Here is a 19,377-nt window from a genome sequence, read left to right as displayed (position 1 = left end):
CACCCCTCCCCGTCTCTGTGAGCCCCCTCCGGACCCTACACCCCTCCCCATCTCTGTGAGCCCCCTCCGGACCCTACACCCCTCCCCGTCTCTGTGAGCCCCCTCCAGACCCTACACCAGGAGGAGGGAGGGGGAGAAGGGAGACTGGGGATGGGATAGGGGAGGTGGTCGGGGTAGGAGGGAATGAGATGACAGAAGAGGTGAGAGGATGGGAATGCAAGTGAATGTGGAGGGAGGGTGCGCTGGGGACGCAGTATCGGTCCGTTTCCCGGGGATGGAGGCAACCGCATCGACCGCGTAAACAAGGGCGGGCGCCGCTAACCGGGTCAGGTGCAGGTCGATCGGGACGCGCTGCGGGCGGGTTGCGGTACGGATGCGGGTCTCCGGATGCCCGGGTACCGGGCTGCGGGCTCACCTCTGTCCCGCAGATCTGCCACCGCCCGCCGCTTCACACAAAGCCAAAGATGGCCGCCCGCTCCTCAGCCGCAGCCGCAGCGCCGAGCGAAGCGTCTCCGGAAAGCGCTCCCTCCCCTCGGCCCGGGGACGGGCGGCCAGGCAACCCCCGCACTGAGGGAGCGCCGTGGGAGGGGCGGGACTGGGAGGGAGGTACTGAGGGGGGTCACACTGTGGGAGGGGCGGTACTGAGGGAGGGTCACACTGTGGGAGGGGCAGGACTGAGGGAGGGAGGTACTGAGGGGGGTCACACTGTGGGAGGGGCGGGACTGAGGGAGGGAGGTACTGAGGGAGGGTCACACCGTGGGAGGGGCGGGACTGGGAGGGAGGTACTGAGGGAGGGTCACACTGTGGGAGGGCGGGACTGAGGGAGGGAGGTACTGAGGTGGGTCACACCGTGGGAGGGCGGGACTGAGGGAGGGTCACACTGTGGGAGGGCGGGACTGAGGGAGGGTCACACTGTGGGAGGGCGGGACTGAGGGAGGGAGGTACTGAGGGGGGTCACACTGTGGGAGGGGCGGGACTGAGGGAGGGTCACTGTGGGAGGGCGGGACTGAGGGAGGGTCACACTGTGGGAGGGCGGGACTGAGGGAGGGAGGGGGGTCACACTGTGGGAGGGCGGGACTGAGGGAGGGTCACACTGTGGGAGGGGCGGGACTGAGGGAGGGAGGTACTGAGGGAGGGTCACACCGTGGGAGGGGCGGGACTGAGGGAGGGTCACACTGTGGGAGGGCGGGACTGAGGGAGGGAGGTACTGAGGGAGGGTCACACCGTGGGAGGGGCGGGACTGAGGGAGGGAGGTACTGAGGGAGCGCCGTGGGAGGGGCGGGACTGAGGGAGGGAGGTACTGAGGTGGGTCACACTGTGGGAGGGGCGGGACTGAGGGAGGGAGGTACTGAGGGGGGTCACACTGTGGGAGGGGCGGGACTGAGGGAGGGAGGTACTGAGGGGGGTCACACTGTGGGAGGGGCGGGACTGAGGGAGGGAGGTACTGAGGGAGGGTCACACCGTGGGAGGGGCGGGACTGAGGGAGGGCCACACTGTGGGAGGGAGGTACTGAGGGAGGGTCACACTGAGGGAGGGAGGTACTGAGGGAGGGGTAGGCCTGAGGGAAGGGCGGGACTGAGGGAGGGACACTGTGCGGGGGAGGTACTGAGGGAGGGTCACACTGTCGGAAGAAGGTACTGAGGGAGGGTCACACTGTGGGAGGGAGGTACTGAGGGAATGTCACACTGTGGGGGGGCGGGACTGAGGGAGGGTCACTCTATGGGAGGGAGGTACTGAGGGAGGGTCACACTGTTGGAGGGAGGTACTGAGGGAGGGTCACACTGTGGGAGGGGTGGTACTGAGAGAGGGGTAGGCCTGAGGGAGGGTCACACTGGGAGGGAGGTACTGAGGGAGGGTCACACTGGGAGGGAGGTACTGAGGGAGGGGTAGGCCTGAGGGAGGGTCACACTGTGGGAGGGGCGGGACTGAGGGAGGGAGGTACTGAGGGAGGGTCACACTGTGGGAGGGAGGTACTGAGGGAGGGTCACACTGGGAGGGAGGTACTGAGGGAGGGGTAGGCCTGAGGGAGGGTCACACTGGGAGGGAGGTACTGAGGGAGGGGTAGGCCTGAGGGAGGGTCACACTGTGGGAGGGTCGGGACTGAGGGTCACTGTGGGAGGAGCGGGACTGAGGGAGGGTCACACTGTGGGAGGGCGGGACTGAGGGAGGGTCACAATGTGGGAGGGAGGTACTGAGGGAGGGTCACACTGTGGGGGGGAGGTACTGAGGGAGGGTCACACTGTCAGAGGGAGGTACTGAGGGAGGGTCACACTGTGGGAGGGTACTGAGGGAGGGTCACACTGTGGGGGGCGGGACTGAGGGAGGGTCACTCTGTGGGAGGGAGGTACTGAGGGAGGGTCACACTGTGGGAGGGAGGTACTGAGGGTCACACTGTGGGAGGGGTGGTACTGAGGGGTAGGCCTGAGGGAGGGTCATACTGGGAGGGAGGTACTGAGGGAGGGGTAGGCCTGAGGGAGGGTCACACTGTGGGAGGGGCGGGACTGAGGGAGGGTCACTCTGTGGGAGGGAGGTACTGAGGGAGGGTCACACTGTGGGAGGGAGCTACTGAGGGAGGGTCACACTGTGGGAGGGGCGGGACTGAGAGAGGGTCACACTTTGGGAGGGAGGTGCTGAGGGAGGGTCACACTGTGGGAGGGGTGGTACTGAGGGAGGGTCACACAATGGGAGAGGCAGTACTGAGGGAGGTTCACACTGTCGGAGGGAGGTACTGAGGGAGGGTCACACTGTGGGAGGGTGGTACTGAGGGAGGGGCTCACTGTCGGAGGGAGGTACTGAGGGAGGGTCACACTGTGGGAGGGGTGGGACTGAGGGAGGGGCTCACTGTGGGAGGGCGGTACTGAGGGAGGGTCACACTGTGGGAGGGGCGGGACTGAGGGAGGGTCACTGTGGGAGGGAGGTACTGAGGGAGGGTCACACTGTGGGAGGGAGGTACTGAGGGAGGGTTACCCTGTGGGAGGGTCGGGACTGAGGGAGGGTCACTCTGTGGGAGGGAGGTACTGAGGGAGGGTCACACTGTGGGAGGGAGGTACTGAGGGTCACACTGTGGGAGGGAGGTACTGAGGGAGGGTCACACTGTGGGAGGGAGGTACTGAGGGAGGGTAGGTCTGAGGGCGGGTCACACTGTGGGAGGGGCGGGACTGAGGGAGGGCCACACTGTGGGAGGGAGGTACTGAGGGAGGGGCACACTGTGGGAGGGGTGGGACTGAGGGAGGGGCTCACTGTCGGAGGGAGGTACTGAGGGAGGGTCACACTGTGGGAGGGGTGGGACTGAGGGAGGGAGGAACTGAGGGAGCGCCGTGGGGGGAGCGGGACTGGGAGGGAGGTACTGAGGGGGGTCACACCGTGGGAGGGGCGGGACAGGGAGGGAGGTACTGAGGGAGCGCCGTGGGAGGGGCGGGACTGAGGGAGGGAGGTACTGAGGGGGGTCACACTGTGGGAGGGGCGGGACTGAGGGAGGGAGGTACTGAGGTGGGTCACACTGTGGGAGGGGCGGGACTGAGGGAGGGAGGTACTGAGGTGGGACACACTGTGGGAGGGGCGGGACTGAGGGAGGGAGGTACTGAGGGGGGTCACACTGTGGGAGGGGCGGGACTGAGGGAGGGAGGTACTGAGGGAGGTCACACTGTGGGAGGGGCGGGACTGAGGGAGGGAGGTACTGAGGGGGGTCACACAGTGGGAGGGGCGGGACTGAGGGAGGGAGGTACTGAGGGGGGTCACACTGTGGGAGGGGCGGGACTGAGGGAGGGAGGTACTGAGGGGGGTCACACAGTGGGAGGGGCGGGACTGAGGGAGGGAGGTACTGAGGGGGGTCACACTGTGGGAGGTGCGGGACTGAGGGAGGGAGGTACTGAGGGAGGGTCACCGTGGGAGGGGCGGGACTGAGGGAGGGCCACACTGTGGGAGGGAGGTACTGAGGGAGGGTCACACTGAGGGAGGGGTAGGCCTGAGGGAGGGTCACACTGTGGGAGGGAGGTACTGAGGGAGGGGTAGGCCTGAGGGAGGGGCGGGACTGAGGGAGGGTCACTCTGTGGGAGGGAAGTACTGAGGGAGGGTCACACTGTGGGGGGGAGGTACTGAGGGTGGGTCACACTGTCGGAAGAAGGTACTGAGGGAGGGTCACACTGTGGGAGGGAGGTACTGAGGGAGGGTCACACTGTGGGGGGCGGGACAGAGGGAGGGTCACTCTGTGGGAGGGAGGTACTGAGGGAGGGTCACACTGTGGGAGGGAGGTACTGAGGGTCACACTGTGGGAGGGGTGGTACTGAGGGAGGGGTAGGCCTGAGGGAGGGTCACACTGGGAGGGAGGTACTGAGGGAGGGGTAGGCCTGAGGGAGGGTCACACTGTGGGAGGGGCGGGACTGAGGGAGGGTCACACTGTGGGAGGGAGGTACTGAGGGAGGGTCACACTGGGAGGGAGGTACTGAGGGAGGGGTAGGCCTGAGGGAGGGTCACACTGGGAGGGAGGTACTGAGGGAGGGGTAGGCCTGAGGGAGGGTCACACTGTGGGAGGGTCGGGACTGAGGGTCACTGTGGGAGGAGCGGGACTGAGGGAGGGTCACACTGTGGGAGGGCGGGACTGAGGGTCACACTGTGGGAGGGAGGTACTGAGGGAGGGTCACACTGCGGGGGGGAGGTACTGAGGGAGGGTCACACTGTCAGAGGGAGGTACTGAGGGAGGGTCACACTGTGGGAGGGAGGTACTGAGGGAGGGTCACACTGTGGGGGGGCGGGACTGAGGGAGGGTCACTCTGTGGGAGGGAGGTACTGAGGGAGGGTCACACTGTGGGAGGGAGGTACTGAGGGAGGGGTAGGCCTGAGGGAGGGTCATACTGGGAGGGAGGTACTGAGGGAGGGGTAGGCCTGAGGGAGGGTCACACTGTGGGAGGGGCGGGACTGAGGGAGGGTCACACTGTGGGAGGGCGGGACTGAGGGAGGGTCACACTGTGGGAGGGAGGTACTGAGGGAGGGTCACACTGTGGGAGGGAGGTACTGAGGGAGCGTCACACTGTGGGGGGGCGGGACTGAGGGAGGGTCACTCTGTGGGAGGGAGGTACTGAGGGAGGGTCACACTGTGGGAGGGAGGTACTGAGGGAGGGGTAGGCCTGAGGGAGGGTCACACTGTGGGAGGGAGGTACTGAGGGAGGGTCACACTGTGGGAGGGAGCTACTGAGGGAGGGGTAGGCCTGAGGGAGGGTCACACTGTGGGAGGGGCGGGACTGAGAGAGGGTCACACTTTGGGAGGGAGGTGCTGAGGGAGGGTCACACTGTGGGAGGGGTGGTACTGAGGGAGGGTCACACAATGGGAGAGGCAGTACTGAGGGAGGGTCACACTGTCGGATGGAGGTACTGAGGGAGGGTCACACCGTGGGAGGGGCGGGATTGAGTGAGGGTCACACTGTGGGAGGGAGGTACTGAGGGAGGGAGGTACTGAGGGAGGGTCACTCGTGGGAGGGGCGGGACTGAGGGAGGGTCACACTGTGGGAGGGGTGGTACTGAGGGAGGGTCACACAATGGGAGAGGCAGTACTGAGGGAGGGTCACACTGTGGGAGGGATGTACTGAGGGAGGGGCTCACTGTCGGAGGGAGGTACTGAGGGAGGGTCACACTGTGGGAGGGGTGGGACTGAGGGAGTGGCTCACTGTGGGAGGGAGGTACTGAGGGTCACACTGTGGGAGGGGCGGGACTGAGGGAGGGTCACTCTGTGGGAGGGAGGTACTGAGGGAGGGTCACACTGTGGGAGGGAGGTACTGAGGGAGGGTTACCCTGTGGGAGGGGCGGGACTGAGGGAGGGTCACTCTGTGGGAGGGAGGTACTGAGGGAGGGTCACACTGTGGGAGGGAGGTACTGAGGGTCACACTGTGGGAGGGGTGGTACTGAGGGGTAGGCCTGAGGGAGGGTCACACTGGGAGGGAGGTACTGAGGGAGGGGTAGGCCTGAGGGAGGGTCACTCTGTGGGAGGGAGGTACTGAGGGAGGGTCACACTGTGGGAGGGGTGGGACTGAGGGAGGGTCACACTTTGGGAGGGAGGTACTGAGGGTCACACTGTGGGAGGGGTGGTACTGAGGGAGGGTCACACAATGGGAGAGGCAGTACTGAGGGAGGGTCACACTGTGGGAGGGAGGTACTGAGGGAGGGTCATACTGTGGGAGGGGCGGGACTGAGGGAGGTTCACACTGTCGGAGGTAGATACTGAGGGAGGGTCACTGTCGGAGGGAGCTACTGAGGGAGGGTCACACCGTGGGAGGGGCGGGACTGAGGGAGGGTCACACTGTGGGAGGGAGGTACTGAGGGAGGGTCACACTGTCGGAGGGAGGTACTGAGGGAGGGTCACACCGTGGGAGGGGCGGGACTGAGGGAGGGTCACACTGTCGGAGGGTACTGAGGGAGGGTCACACTGTGGGAGGGGCGGGACTGAGGGAGGGTCACACTGTGGGAGGGAGGTACTGAGGGAGGGGTAGGCCTGAGGGAGGGTCACACTGTGGGAGGGGTGGGACTGAGGGAGGGTCACACTTTGGGAGGGAGGTACTGAGGGTCACACTGTGGGAGGGGTGGTACTGAGGGAGGGTCACACAATGGGAGAGGCAGTACTGAGGGAGGGTCACACTGTGGGAGGGAGGTACTGAGGGAGGGTCATACAGTGGGAGGGGCGGGACTGAGGGAGGTTCACACTGTCGGAGGTAGATACTGAGGGAGGGTCACTGTCGGAGGGAGCTACTGAGGGAGGGTCACACCGTGGGAGGGGCGGGACTGAGGGTCACACTGTGGGAGGGAGGTACTGAGGGAGGGTCACACTGTCGGAGGGAGGTACTGAGGGAGGGTCACACCGTGGGAGGGGCGGGACTGAGGGAGGGTCACACTGTCGGAGGGTACTGAGGGAGGGTCACACTGTGGGAGGGGCGGGACTGAGGGAGGGTCACACTGTGGGAGGGAGGTACTGAGGGAGGGGTAGGCCTGAGGGAGGGTCACACTGTGGGAGGGGCGGGACTGAGGGAGGGTCACACTGTGGGAGGGAGGTACTGAGGGAGGGGTAGGCCTGAGGGAGGGTCACTGTCGGAGGGAGATACTGAGGGAGGGGTAGGCCTGAGGGAGGGTCACTGTCGGAGGGAGATACTGAGGGAGGGGTAGGCCTGAGGGAGGGTCACACTGTGGGAGGGGCGGGACTGAGGGAGGGTCACACTGTCGGAGGGAGGTACTGAGGGAGGGTCACACCGTGGGAGGGGCGGGACTGAGGGAGGGTCACACTGTGGGAGAGAGGTACTGAGGGAGGGGTAGGCCTGAGGGAGGGTCACACTGTGGGAGGGAGGTACTGAGGGAGGGTCACACTGTGGGAGGGGCGGGACTGAGGGAGGGTCACTCTGTGGGAGGGGAGAGACTGAGGGTCACACTGTGGGAGGGAGGTACTGAGGGAGGTTCACACTGTGGGAGGGGTGGGACTGAGGGAGGGGCGCACTGTGGGAGGGAGTTACTGAGGGAGGGTCACTTTGGGAGGGGTGGGACTGAGGGAGGGCCACACTGTGGGGGGGAGGTACTGTGGGAGGGTCACACTGTGGGAGGGAGGTACTGAGGGAGGTTAGGCCTGAGGGCGGGTCACACTGTGGGAGGGGCGGGACTGAGGGAGGGTCACACTGTGGGAGGGAGGTACTGAGGGAGGGTCACTCTGTGGGAGGGGAGAGACTGAGGGAGGGCCACACTGTGGGAGGGAGGTACTGAGGGAGGGTAGGTCTGAGGGCGGGTCACACTGTGGGAGGGGCGGGACTGAGGGAGGGCCACACTGTGGGAGGGAGGTACTGAGGGAGGGTCACACTGTGGGAGGTGTGGGACTGAGGGAGGGGCTCACTGTGGGAGGGAGATACTGAGGGAGGGTCACTCTGTGGGAGGGGAGAGACTGAGGGAGGGCCACACTGTGGGAGCGGCGGTACCAAGGGAGTGTCTCACTGTGGTAGGGGTGCTACCAAGGGAGGGTCGCACTGTGGGAGGGGTGGTACTGAGGGAGGGTCGCACTGTGGGAGGTCGGTACTGAGGGAGGGTAGTACTTTATGAGGGAAGGTACTGAGGTAGGGTCGCACTGTGGAAGGGGTGTTACTGAGGGCCAGTAGTACTTTAAGAGAGGCAGTACTGAGGTAAGGTCACTATAGGAGGGGCAGTGGTGAAGATACTGCGTTGAGGAAAGACCACGATTACCACCCTGAGGATGATTGCCTCTTGGATCTTGCTGTGCAGGTTGTTTGACAGCCCCTCCCACAGTTGTTGAGGTTGAATTTGGAGTACTGTGTGCAGTTTTGGTCACCAGCCCACAGGAAATATGTAACCAAGGTTGAAAGAGTACAAAGAAAATTTACAAGCATGTTGCCAGGACTGAAGGACCTGAGTTATAAGGAAAGATTGAATAGGCTAGGACTTTATTCCTTGGAACATAGAAGGTTGAGGGGAGATTTCAGAGAAGTGTATTAAATCATGAGGGGTACAGATAGGGGAAATGCAAACAGATTTTTTTCCACTGAGGCTGGCTAGGACTAGAACCAGAGGTCATGGGTCAAGGTGAAAGATGAAAAGTTTAGGTATCATAAGACATAGGAGCAGAATTAGGCCATCCAGCCCATCAACTCTGTTCTGCCATTCCATCATGGCTGATCCTGGATCCCACGCAACCCCATACACCTGCCTTCTCACCATACCCTTTGATGCCCTGACCGACTTCCAGCCCTAAGTATACCCACGGACTTGGCCTCCACTGCAGTCTGTGGCAGAGCATTCCACAGATTCACGACACTCTGGCTAAAAAAAATTCCTCCTTACCTCTGTTCTAAAAGGTCCCCTCTCATTTCTGAGGTTATGCCCTCTTGTTCTGGATACCCCCATCATGGGAAACATCCTCTCCACATCCATCCTTTCAACATTCAGTAGGTTTCAGTGAGATCCACATGTATTCTTCTAAATTCCAGTGAGTACAGGCCCAAAACTGCCAAACAACTCCTCAAATGCATTATCATACATTTCATCTGCCACTGGTCTAAGTCCTGCAGCAATCACATTACATCCTCAGCACTATCTACCTTTCCACCTACAAACTTTGCCACAAAGCCATCAATTCCATTGTCCAAATCATTGACAAGAGGGGGAACGTCTTTGCTAAGAGGGTGGAACAAGCTGACAGTATTAACGGTGTTTGCCAGCTCAGTTTCAAGAGAAAGTTGGACAGGTACATGGATGGTAGGGGGTGTGAAGGGCTATGGTCCCAGTGCAGATTGATGGGACTAGGCAGTTTAATAGTTTGGCATGGACTAGATGGGCCAAAAGGCCTGTTTCTGACTGAGATACAGGAAGAGTTTGGACAGGGAAGAACTCTGTTCCTTGCAGTGGAGGAAACTGATGACTGACTTTGATGAGGAGTAGAAAGTCAGGAAGGGTAGAGCTAGAGTCATCGAGTCAGAGCCACAGGCCCTTTGGCCCATGTAGTCTGTGCCAGACTATTAACCTGCCTGTTCCCACTGGGCCAAACAACACAATCTTCTTCACAAGGGAAGGGAAACTAGGCTGCAGGTTTAGGGTTAGAGGGGAAAGACTGAAAAGAGTTGTGAGGGGGAACCTGTTCACCCAGAAGGTGGTGGGTACTGTATCTGGAATAAGCTGCCAGAGGAAGTGGTTAAAGCAGTGATGATAATAACGTGAAGGTCATTTGGATCAGTACGTGAATAGGAGGGGTTCAAACGGATGTCAGCCAAAAACAAACAAGTGGGACTAGCTTGGAGGATAACATAGTTGGGTCGAATGGCCTGGCTTCAAAGACTCTGTACCCCTGGCAACGTCTGCAGGGGCACCACTCTGTACACCCAACAGTGTTAGACAGTGTCCTGGGGGTAACCCACGGCATGGTGCCAGAATGTTGGCTGTTAATGCAAATAACACATTTCACTGTATGTTTCAATGTGAACAGAATGCGTAAAACGTTTTACAAACATTTTCATTCATCTCTTAATACACAAATACTTTCATTAATAATAGAAGACATTTGAAATAATAACAGTTACAGGATAGTTGGATATTTCCTGTACCAGGTGACTGACTTCTGTAGATGCAGAATGTTCAACTACCCTGGTCTCATCTTCCCACCTCAGACATTCTCTGCTGTCTCTCTCTCTCAGGCATGAAGGGCTCCATTAGTACAAAGGGTGGTAACACAGAACTGTAGACTTCCCACCCCTCCCTGGACCCTTCTCAGACAGCTTCGGCAGGAAGCCCGGTGGCTTCCCACTTCAATTCCACTCCCCATTCCCATTCCAGCACATCTGTCCACGGTTCCTCGTGCCACAGTGAGGCCACTTTCAGGTTGCAGGAGCAGTGCCTCATATCTGTCTGACTAGTCTCCAAACTGACGGCATCGGTTCCACCAACTTCAGGTAATTTCGGCCACCATCCCTCCTTTTTCCATTCCCCATTCTAGTTCCCCTTTCAACCCTCGTCTTCTCTTCACCTGTCCGTTACTTCCCACTGGCTCCCCTCCTCTTTCCCTTTCTCCCATGGTTCACTGTCCCCTCCTATCAGATTCCTTCTACTTAAGCTGTTTACCTCATCCACCTATCACCTCCCAGTGTCTCACTTCATCCCCCTCCCCCATCCACCCACCTTCCCCCTCACCTGGTCTCACCTATCACCTCCCAGTGTCTCACTTCATCCCCTCCCCCATCCACCCACCTTCCCCCTCACCTGGTCTCACCTATCACCTCCCAGTGTCTCACTTCATCCCCCTCCCCCACCCACCCACCTTTCCCCTCACCTGGTCTCACCTATCACCTCCCAGTGTCTCACTTCATCCCCTCCCCACCGACCCACCTTCCCCCTCACCTGGTCTCACCTGTCACCTCCCAGTGTCTCACTTCATCCCCTCCCCACCCACCCACCTTCCCCCTCACCTGGTCTCACCTATCACCTCCCAGTGTCTCACTTAATCCCCTCCCCACCCACCCACCTTCCCCCTCACCTGGTCTCACCTATCACCTCCCAGTGTCTCACTTCATCCCCTCCCCACCCACCCACCTTCCCCCTCACCTGGTCTCACCTATCACCTCCCAGTGTCTCACTTCATCCCCTCCCCACCCACCCACCTTCCCCCTCACCTGGTCTCACCTATCACCTCCCAGTGTCTCACTTCATCCCCTCCCCACCCACCCACCTTCCCCCTCACCTGGTCTCACCTATCACCTCCCAGTGTCTCACTTCATCCCCTCCCCACCCACCCACCTTCCCCCTCACCTGGTCTCACCTATCACCTTCCAGTGTCTCACTTCATCCCCCTCACCCACCCATCCACCTTCCCCCTCACCTGGTCTCACCTCTCACCCACCAGCTCCTGCACACTCCACCTTATTTGGGTTTCATCCCCCTTCCTTTCCAGTCTCAGCCCGAAACATCAACTGTTTATTCATTTCCATAGATGTTGCCTGACCTGCTGAGTTCCTCCAGCATTTTGTGCGTGATGCTCTGGATTTCCAGCATCGGCAGAATCTCTTGTGTTGATGGGTTTGCCCTTGTTTAACCAACTTCATGTTCAGTTCCCATGCTGCATCAGCAGCGAAATTTTCACCCACCTGTCCACTGATTTGATCAATTTCTCCATCAGTCTGGTCAATCCATTGTTGGATGTCTTTGGCCCCCTCCCATCCCAATACAGCCGATAGGACATTGAACAGTAATTCTGGGCTCTTTAAGAGAAGGTGTGCTGGCGTCGAAGAGGGTTCACGAGAATTAAACTGAGAATGAAACTGTATGAAGAGCATTTGATGGCACTGGGCCTGTACACACTGGAGTTTAGATGAATGAGTAGGATTTCAGTGAAACCAACTGATATTGAAGGGTCTGGATAGAGTGGGTGTGAAGAAGATGTTTCCTATAGTGGGGGAGTCTAGGACCAGAGGACACAGATAGAGTGGATGAGGAGAGGATGTTTCCTATAGTGGGGGAGTCTAGGACCAGAGGACACAGATAGAGTGGATGAGGAGAGGATGTTCCTATAGTGGGGGAGTCTAGGACCAGAGGACACAGATAGAGTGGATGAGGAGAGGATGTTCCTATAGTGGGGGAGTCTAGGACCAGAGGACACAGATAGAGTGGATGTGAAGAGGATGTTTCCTATAGTGGGGAGTCAAGGCTGGAGTGAGCAGGGATTTCTTTAGCCAGGGAGTGGTGAATCTGTGGAATTCATTGCCACAGACAGCTGTGGAGGCCAAGTCAATGGGTATATTTAATGTGGAGGTGATAGGTTCTTAATTAGTTAGGGTATCAAAGGTCACAGAGAGAAGGAGAATGAGGTTGAGTGGGATAATAAATCAGCCATGATGGAATGGTGGACCAGACTCAATGGGCTGAATGGACTAATCTACTGCTATGGTCTTAGGGTCCTGTTGTGCTGCAGAATTGTAAATTTTAACCTCGCTTTGGGATCTCTCTTCCCCTGGACACTGCTGGGAGATGTCCTTTGATCATTGTTGCCCTGTAGCTGTGGGTCACTCCATACATGATTGGAGTTATCTCTGGATTTACTGCAGAGCTGCTTAGCATCACCCAGCTCACCGAGTCCTGTCAGTGTCGTCTGACCTCCCTGCTGCCGCTGATTTGTCCCATCGACCCAATCCTGGACCATAGCCGTCCAAACCCCTCCCGTCCATGAACTTATCCAAACTAATCTTAAATGTTGAAATAGAATCTGCATCCACCACTTCCTCTGGCAGCTCGTTCCACATTCTCAGCACCCCGAGTGAAGAAGTTCCTACTCAAGATGTTATGGAAATTTGAAAAATAGTCTAGTTTAAAAAAATCTCAGATAGACTTTGTTCATTCCAATAATGATGGGTGTTCACTGTCTGGTTCATCTCTGGGAGCTCAGGTACACAGAATAGAACAGAACAGAAAGGCCCTTCAGCCCACAATCACTGTACTATGCACAATGCCAAATTAGACTAAATCTCTTCTGCCTACACATTATCTGTGTAAAAAAAAACTTGCCTCTCGTATCTCCTGTGAAATTACCCCCTCTCATCTTAATTACATGCCCTCTGGTATTAGACATTTTCACCCTGGGAAAAAGATACTGCCTGTCTACTGTATCTATGCCTCACAATCTTATAACCCTCTGTCAGATGTCCCCTCAGCCTCTGCTGCTCCAGAGAAAACAACTTGGTATAGCACCTGCCCTCTAACCCAGGCAGCAACCAGGTAAACCTCCTCTGCACCCTCTCCAAATACTCAACATAAGAAACAGGAGCAGGACAATAGACAATAGGTGCAGATTTCTAGCCAGCACCGCCATTCACTGTGATCATGGCTGATCATACACAATCAGTACCCCGTTCCTGCCCTCTCCCTTGACCCCGCTATCTATAAGAGTTCTATCTAACTCTCTCTTGAATGCATCCAGAGACTTGGCCTCCACTACCTTCTGGGGCAGAGCATTCCACATACCCACCACTCTCTGGGTGAAAAAGTTTTTCTGCATCTCTGTTCTAAATGGCCTACCCCTTATTCTTAAACTGTGGCCTCTAGTTCTAGACTCACCCATCAGCGGGAACATGTTTCCTGCCTCCAGCGTGTCCAATCCCTTAATAATCTTATATGTTTCAATCAGATCATCTTTCTAAATTCCAGTGTATACAAGCCCAGTCGCTCCAATCTTTCAACATATGACAGTCCCGCCATTCCGGGAATTAACCTTGTGAAACCTACGCTGCACTCCCTCAATAGCAAGAATGTCCTTCCTCAAATTTGGAGACCAAAACTGCACACAATACTCCAGGTGGAGTCTCACCAGGGCCCTGTACAGCTGCAGAAGGACCTCTTTACTCCTGTACCCAATTCCTCTTGTTATAAAGGCCAGCATGCCATTAGCTTTCTTCACTGCCTGCTATACCTGCATGCTTGCTTTCATTGACTGATGTACAAGAACACCTAGATCTCGTTGTACTTCCCCTTTTCCTAACTTGACTCCATTTAGATAGTAATCTGCCTTCCTGTTCTTAACACCAAAGTGGATAACCTCACATTTATCCACATTAAACTGCATCTGCCATACATTTGCCCACTCACCCAACCTGTCCAAGTCATCCTGCATTCTCATAACATCCTCCTGACATTTCACACTGCCACCCAGCTTTGTGTCATCAGCAAATTTGCTAATGTTACTTTTAATCCCTTCATCTAAATCATTAACGTATATTGTAAACAGCTGCGGCCCCAGCACCAAACCTTGCGGTACCCCACTGGTCACAGCCTGCCATTTCGAAAGGGACCCATTAATCACTACTATAGTCAGCCACCTGGACCATCGAGCCAGCTCTGCCATTCAATAAGATCACAGCTGATCTGGCCATGGACTCATCTCCACCTACCTGCCTTGTCCCCATAACCCTTAATTCCCCTACTGTGCAAAAATCTATCCAACATCCTTCCTGTAGTGGGCCACCCAGAACTGGACACATACTCAATGCCTGGACTGACAGAAGCAAACTTCTATCTACTGGCCTGTTTATTATTCAAAGTGTGAACATTTGGTCACTACAGTCGGAGGGTGGAATGTAGTCACTGGGATGGAAATGGTCAGCAATCATTTCTGCTTTGTCTGGCTGTCAATTGATTCAGAGTATGTCCACTTGCTTGCTTTTGGAGTATTGTGGAGCAATTTTGGGCCCTTTATCTAAGAGAATATGGAAAGGGTCCAGAGGAGGTTCTTGAGAATGACTCTGGGAATGAAAGGGTTAATGTATGAGGAGCATTTGATGTCTCTGGCCCTGTACACGCTGGCGTTTAGAAAAATTTGGGGGAATCTTGTTGAAACCTACCAGATATTGAAAGGCTTGATAGAGTGGATATGAAGAGAATGGACCAGAGGGCCCGGCCTTAGAATAGATAAGGTAGAATTTCTTTAGCCAGAGGGTGGTGAATCTGGAGTTCATTACCACAGACAACTCATTGGGACTATTTAAAATGGGGCTTGATATGTTCTTGATTAGTCAGAGCAACAAAGGTTACAGGGAGGAGGCAGGAGAATGGGGTGGAGAGGGAGAATGAATCATCCATCATGGAACGGTACAACAGACTCAGTGGGCTGAATGGCCTCATTCTGCTTCTATGTTTTATGGTCTTATCCCTGATGCTCAGCTCTGGTGGACACTCTGGGTCTGCAATTGGCCTCAGTACCAGTGAGGTTCAGTAACAAATGGGATATCTACCGAGATTACCAACCGCCATTACCGATATTGTGTCCGAAATCTCTAGAGAGCTCTACCTCCACGGGAGAGCATTCCCCAAGTCAAAATTATTTTAATACATAATAAATAAATATTTAGTAACTGTCGCCCAGAATTCGGAGTGTTCCTGTAGCCAAACTGCGCTGTCCATTCTGCGGCCAGGCCATCTCCGCTGTCTGCTTACAGGTCCTCGCGTTCAGAGAGCTCCCTTATCTCATTCAGCAGTTCATAGAACGATGGCCGCTCTTCAGGTCTCTGAGCGAGGAGATAAAATGAAAGATTAGATGTACTGGTGGGTTACGGTGTCCTGGAGGTGAAAGGCTCACACCACATGGACACGTTTGTCATCTTGCAGAATCTATCCAAACGTTCATGCAGATACAAATATTGTGGGAGTCTCAGCCACCCCACCCCACAGGCTGTATGTTCAGGATACCAGCCCGTCCCCCAATGAAAGCATTCCTTCTCAGATCCTCAATTGAGACCAAATTTTGAGTACTGTGTGCAGTTCTAGTCACCTACCTACAGGAAAGATGCCAGAAGATGGAAAGAATGCAGAGATTTACAAGGATGTTGCCAGGACTTGAGTTACAGGGAAAAGTTGAATAGGTGAGGACTTTATTTCTGAGAATGTGGGGAGATTTCATAGAGGTATACAAAATTATGAGGGGGACAAGAAATTCTGCAGATGCTGGAAATCTAAGCAACAAGTGCACAATGCTGGAGGAACTCAGCAGGCCAGGCAGCATCTGTGGGAAAGAGTACAGTCAATGTTTCAGGCCGAGACCCGTGATGGGTAAAATTATGAGAGGTGACGATAGGGTAAATACAAGAAGGCCTTTTCACTGAGTTTGGGTGAGACTAGAACAAGAGGTCATGGGCTAAGGGTGAAAGCAGAAATGGTTAAGGGGAATCTGAGGGGTGCATCTTCACCAGTGGGTGTGAAATGTGGAACGAGCTGCCTGTGGAACTGGTGGATGTGAGTTTGATTTCAGAGAGGTTTGGATAGGTACATGGATGGGTTGTGAAGGTCCTAGGTCCAGGTCAACGGGACTAGGCAGAATAACAGTTCAGCACAGACTAGATGGACTGAAGGGCCTGTAGTGTTCTATCATTCTATCACACACCAAGTATCCTCACTCTGCTTCACAGATACCTCTACTCTGGGTGTGTGGGGTATGAAATTCCCATTCTCTGCCCTGATGCTGTTTATCCCAATCGGGTCCTCTCTAGCCACGCTCACCTCTCCCACACCCCCCCCAGACTATCCTCAGCAGGGCGGGGGTGCACATTGCCCCCATGATGGGAGGACTGGGAGCTGTGTCAGCTCCACCCATATGGTGGCAGGGCCAGACTGTGGCGCCCACTGTGGTGGGAGGACCAGACCGTGGCGACCTCCTATGATGGGAGCAGCTGACCATGACACCTACACCCCCACCCCAGTGGTAGGAGGAAGGGAGCAGGGACCCTGCTGGTGGCGACAAAATGGCACTGCAGGTGCTGTAAATTTGGAACAATGTCTTTATCAGTGGTCTGGGCAGCCTCTCTGCAGACAGTCTCAAGTTAAAGTTTATGGCTGTCTGAAACAAAGCAAGCCTCTGGGCCGGGGAGGGGTGAGCACACTGGGCAGGGATCCTGGTGCTGAGGCGTTCGCTCTGGATCTGTTCCCACACCCATTGCCTGACGCACCAGGGAGAGGCGCTATTCGCCGCAGTCACCTTCGGGTGTCGCGCTGCACTCTGTGGGACTTTCCACTGCTCGCCAAATGAGTGGCCTTCCTGTGTGAAAAGCTTACATGTGAGCAGAGCACAAAACCACAGGAAACATCAGAGCACACAGCAAAACCCCCTCATCACCTGGCACCGCCCATTAACTTCACATTGCAGCAAAACCCCCTCATCACCTGGCACCGCCCATTAACTTCACATTGCAGCAAAACCCCCTCATCACCTGGCACCGCCCATTAACTTCACATTGCAGCAAAACCCCCTCATCACCTGGCACCGCCCATTAACTTCACATTGCAGCAAAACCCCCTCATCACCTGGCACCGCCCATTAACTTCACATTGCAGCAAAACCCCCTCGTCACCTGGCACCGCCCATTAACTTCACATTACAGCAAAACCCCCTCATCACCTGGCACCGCCCATTAACTTCACATTGCAGCAAAACCCCCTCATCACCTGGCACCGCCCATTAACTTCACATTGCAGCAAAACCCCCTCATCACCTGGCACCGCCCATTAACTTCACATTGCAGCAAAACCCCCTCATCACCTGGCACCGCCCATTAACTTCACATTGCAGCAAAACCCCCTCGTCACCTGGCACCGCCCATTAACTTCACATTACAGCAAAACCCCCTCATCACCTGGCACCGCCCATTAACTTCACATTGCAGCAAAACCCCCTCGTCACCTGGCACCGCCCATTAACTTCACATTGCAGCAAAACCCCCTCATCACCTGGCACCGCCCATTAACTTCACATTGCAGCAAAACCCCCTCATCACCTGGCACCGCCCATTAACTTCACATTGCAGCAAAACCCCCTCGTCACCTGGCACCGCCCATTAACTTCACATTGCAGCAAAACCCCCTCATCACCTGGCACCGCCCATTAACTTCACATTGCAGCAAAACCCCCTCATCACCTGGCACCGCCCATTAACTTCACATTGCAGCAAAACCCCCTCATCACCTGGCACCGCCCATTAACTTCACATTGCAGCAAAACCCCCTCGTCACCTGGCACCGCCCATTAACTTCACATTGCAGCAAAACCCCCTCATCACCTGGCACCGCCCATTAACTTCACATTGCAGCAAAACCCCCTCATCACCTGGCACCGCCCATTAACTTCACATTGCAGCCTTGCAGACTCTTGCTGCACTGGGCCAGGCTGCATTGCAGCATGCGTGGGGATGAGCGGGCACCTCCTCGGGCACTGGTTCCTTTAACCTGGCGGTGGGCATCAGAGAAAGGCAAAGAAAACACAAGGGGTTCTGTCGTTGCTGGAAATCCAGAGCAACACACACAATGCTGGAGGATCGTCTATGGAAGGGAATGAACAGACGATGTTTCGGGCTGAGACCCTTCTTCAGGACTGGAAAGGAAGGGAGAAGATGCCAGACACAAAGGAAAGGTTTAGTGAGCGAGGGCTTTCTCTTTGGAGCAAAGGAGGATGAGAGGAGACTGGCTAGAGGTGTACAAGATGGCAAGAGGCAAAGATCAGAGACATCTTCCTGGGGTGGAAACGGAGGGAAGTCTAGGGGGATGTCAGAGGTGGGTTTTTTTTCACACAGACAGTGGTGGGTGTGTGAAACACCCCGCCAGGTGGTAGAGGCAGATACATTATTGACATTTAAGAAACTCTTAGATAAGTACACAGATGATAGAAAAATGGAGGTTATGTGGGAGGGAAGGGTTTGATTGATCTTGGAGTAGGTTTAAAAGTTTGGCACAACATTGTAGGTCAAAGAGTCTGCACTGTGCTGTAATATTATGTCCTATAGTACGTCCTGTCCTATAGTCTGCCCCAAGTTCCATGTTCCAAGTGCTAAATTGTGAACCATGTGAGATTCAGTCTCACCCACTGACGCCCGGGACAGAGTCTCTGCTCCCTGCCCGGAGACAGGGAGTTACTGCTCACAACACCGGGGCACCATGGTAACGTAGTGCTGAGCACAACTCTATTATATCTCTGCACATCAGAGTTCGGAGTTCAAGTCTAGTGTCCCATATAAACAAGTTTTTATGTTCCTTCCCATGTACATGTGGGTTTCCTCCGGGTGCTCCAGTTTCCTCCCACAGTCCAAAGATGTGCTGATTATAAACTGTCCTGACACTAGACTCGGGTTAGATCAGGGCTTCTGGAGAGTACAGGTGGATGGGCCGAAGGTTGCATTTGTGAATAAATAAGTGAAACAATATGAACCTCAAACCAGCAACAGGTCATCATGTTGTAGACCGAGCAGGAGGCCAGCTTCGGCTTGTGAAGACGAAATCCAGCCGCGATTTCCTCCACCAGCTCTGCGTTGGAGCAATTATCGTAAGGCATCTTCCCCTCGGTGAATACCTCCCACATCAGTACCCCTGTAGACAGACACCCAGAGGGTA

General features: G+C 56.0%; 2 protein-coding genes across 5 annotated transcripts in view; both read right to left on the bottom strand.

Moving 5' to 3' along the window:
• The window catches only part of cyfip2 (cytoplasmic FMR1 interacting protein 2), a 180,223-nt gene extending 179,604 nt beyond the window's left edge, over positions 1-619 (bottom strand). For both annotated transcript variants that reach the window (XM_059990728.1, XM_059990727.1), the window contains exon 1: positions 416-619. The gene's annotated coding sequence lies outside the window, so the exon portion shown is untranslated. The remainder of the gene's footprint in view (positions 1-415) is intronic.
• Positions 620-13,382: 12,763 nt separating this feature from the next.
• LOC132405705 (tyrosine-protein kinase ITK/TSK-like) overlaps positions 13,383-19,377 on the bottom strand; it is a 95,561-nt gene continuing 89,566 nt past the window's right edge. The window contains exons 17-19 of one of the 3 annotated variants that reach the window (XM_059990734.1): positions 19,196-19,353; positions 16,976-17,035; positions 13,383-15,512 (exon numbers count right to left, since the gene is read on the bottom strand). In XM_059990734.1, the coding sequence (XP_059846717.1) occupies positions 15,438-15,512; positions 16,976-17,035; positions 19,196-19,353 (293 nt within the window). In that variant the 3' untranslated portion in view covers positions 13,383-15,437. Of the gene's footprint in view, positions 17,036-19,195; positions 19,354-19,377 lie in introns of all 3 variants that reach the window. The other 2 variants (XM_059990733.1, XM_059990735.1) reach the window with 2 other exon arrangements.

The sequence above is a fragment of the Hypanus sabinus genome, chromosome 15, assembly GCF_030144855.1.
Source record: "Hypanus sabinus isolate sHypSab1 chromosome 15, sHypSab1.hap1, whole genome shotgun sequence".
NCBI lineage: Eukaryota > Metazoa > Chordata > Chondrichthyes > Myliobatiformes > Dasyatidae > Hypanus > Hypanus sabinus.
This window is presented reverse-complemented; position numbering and strand designations above follow the sequence as displayed.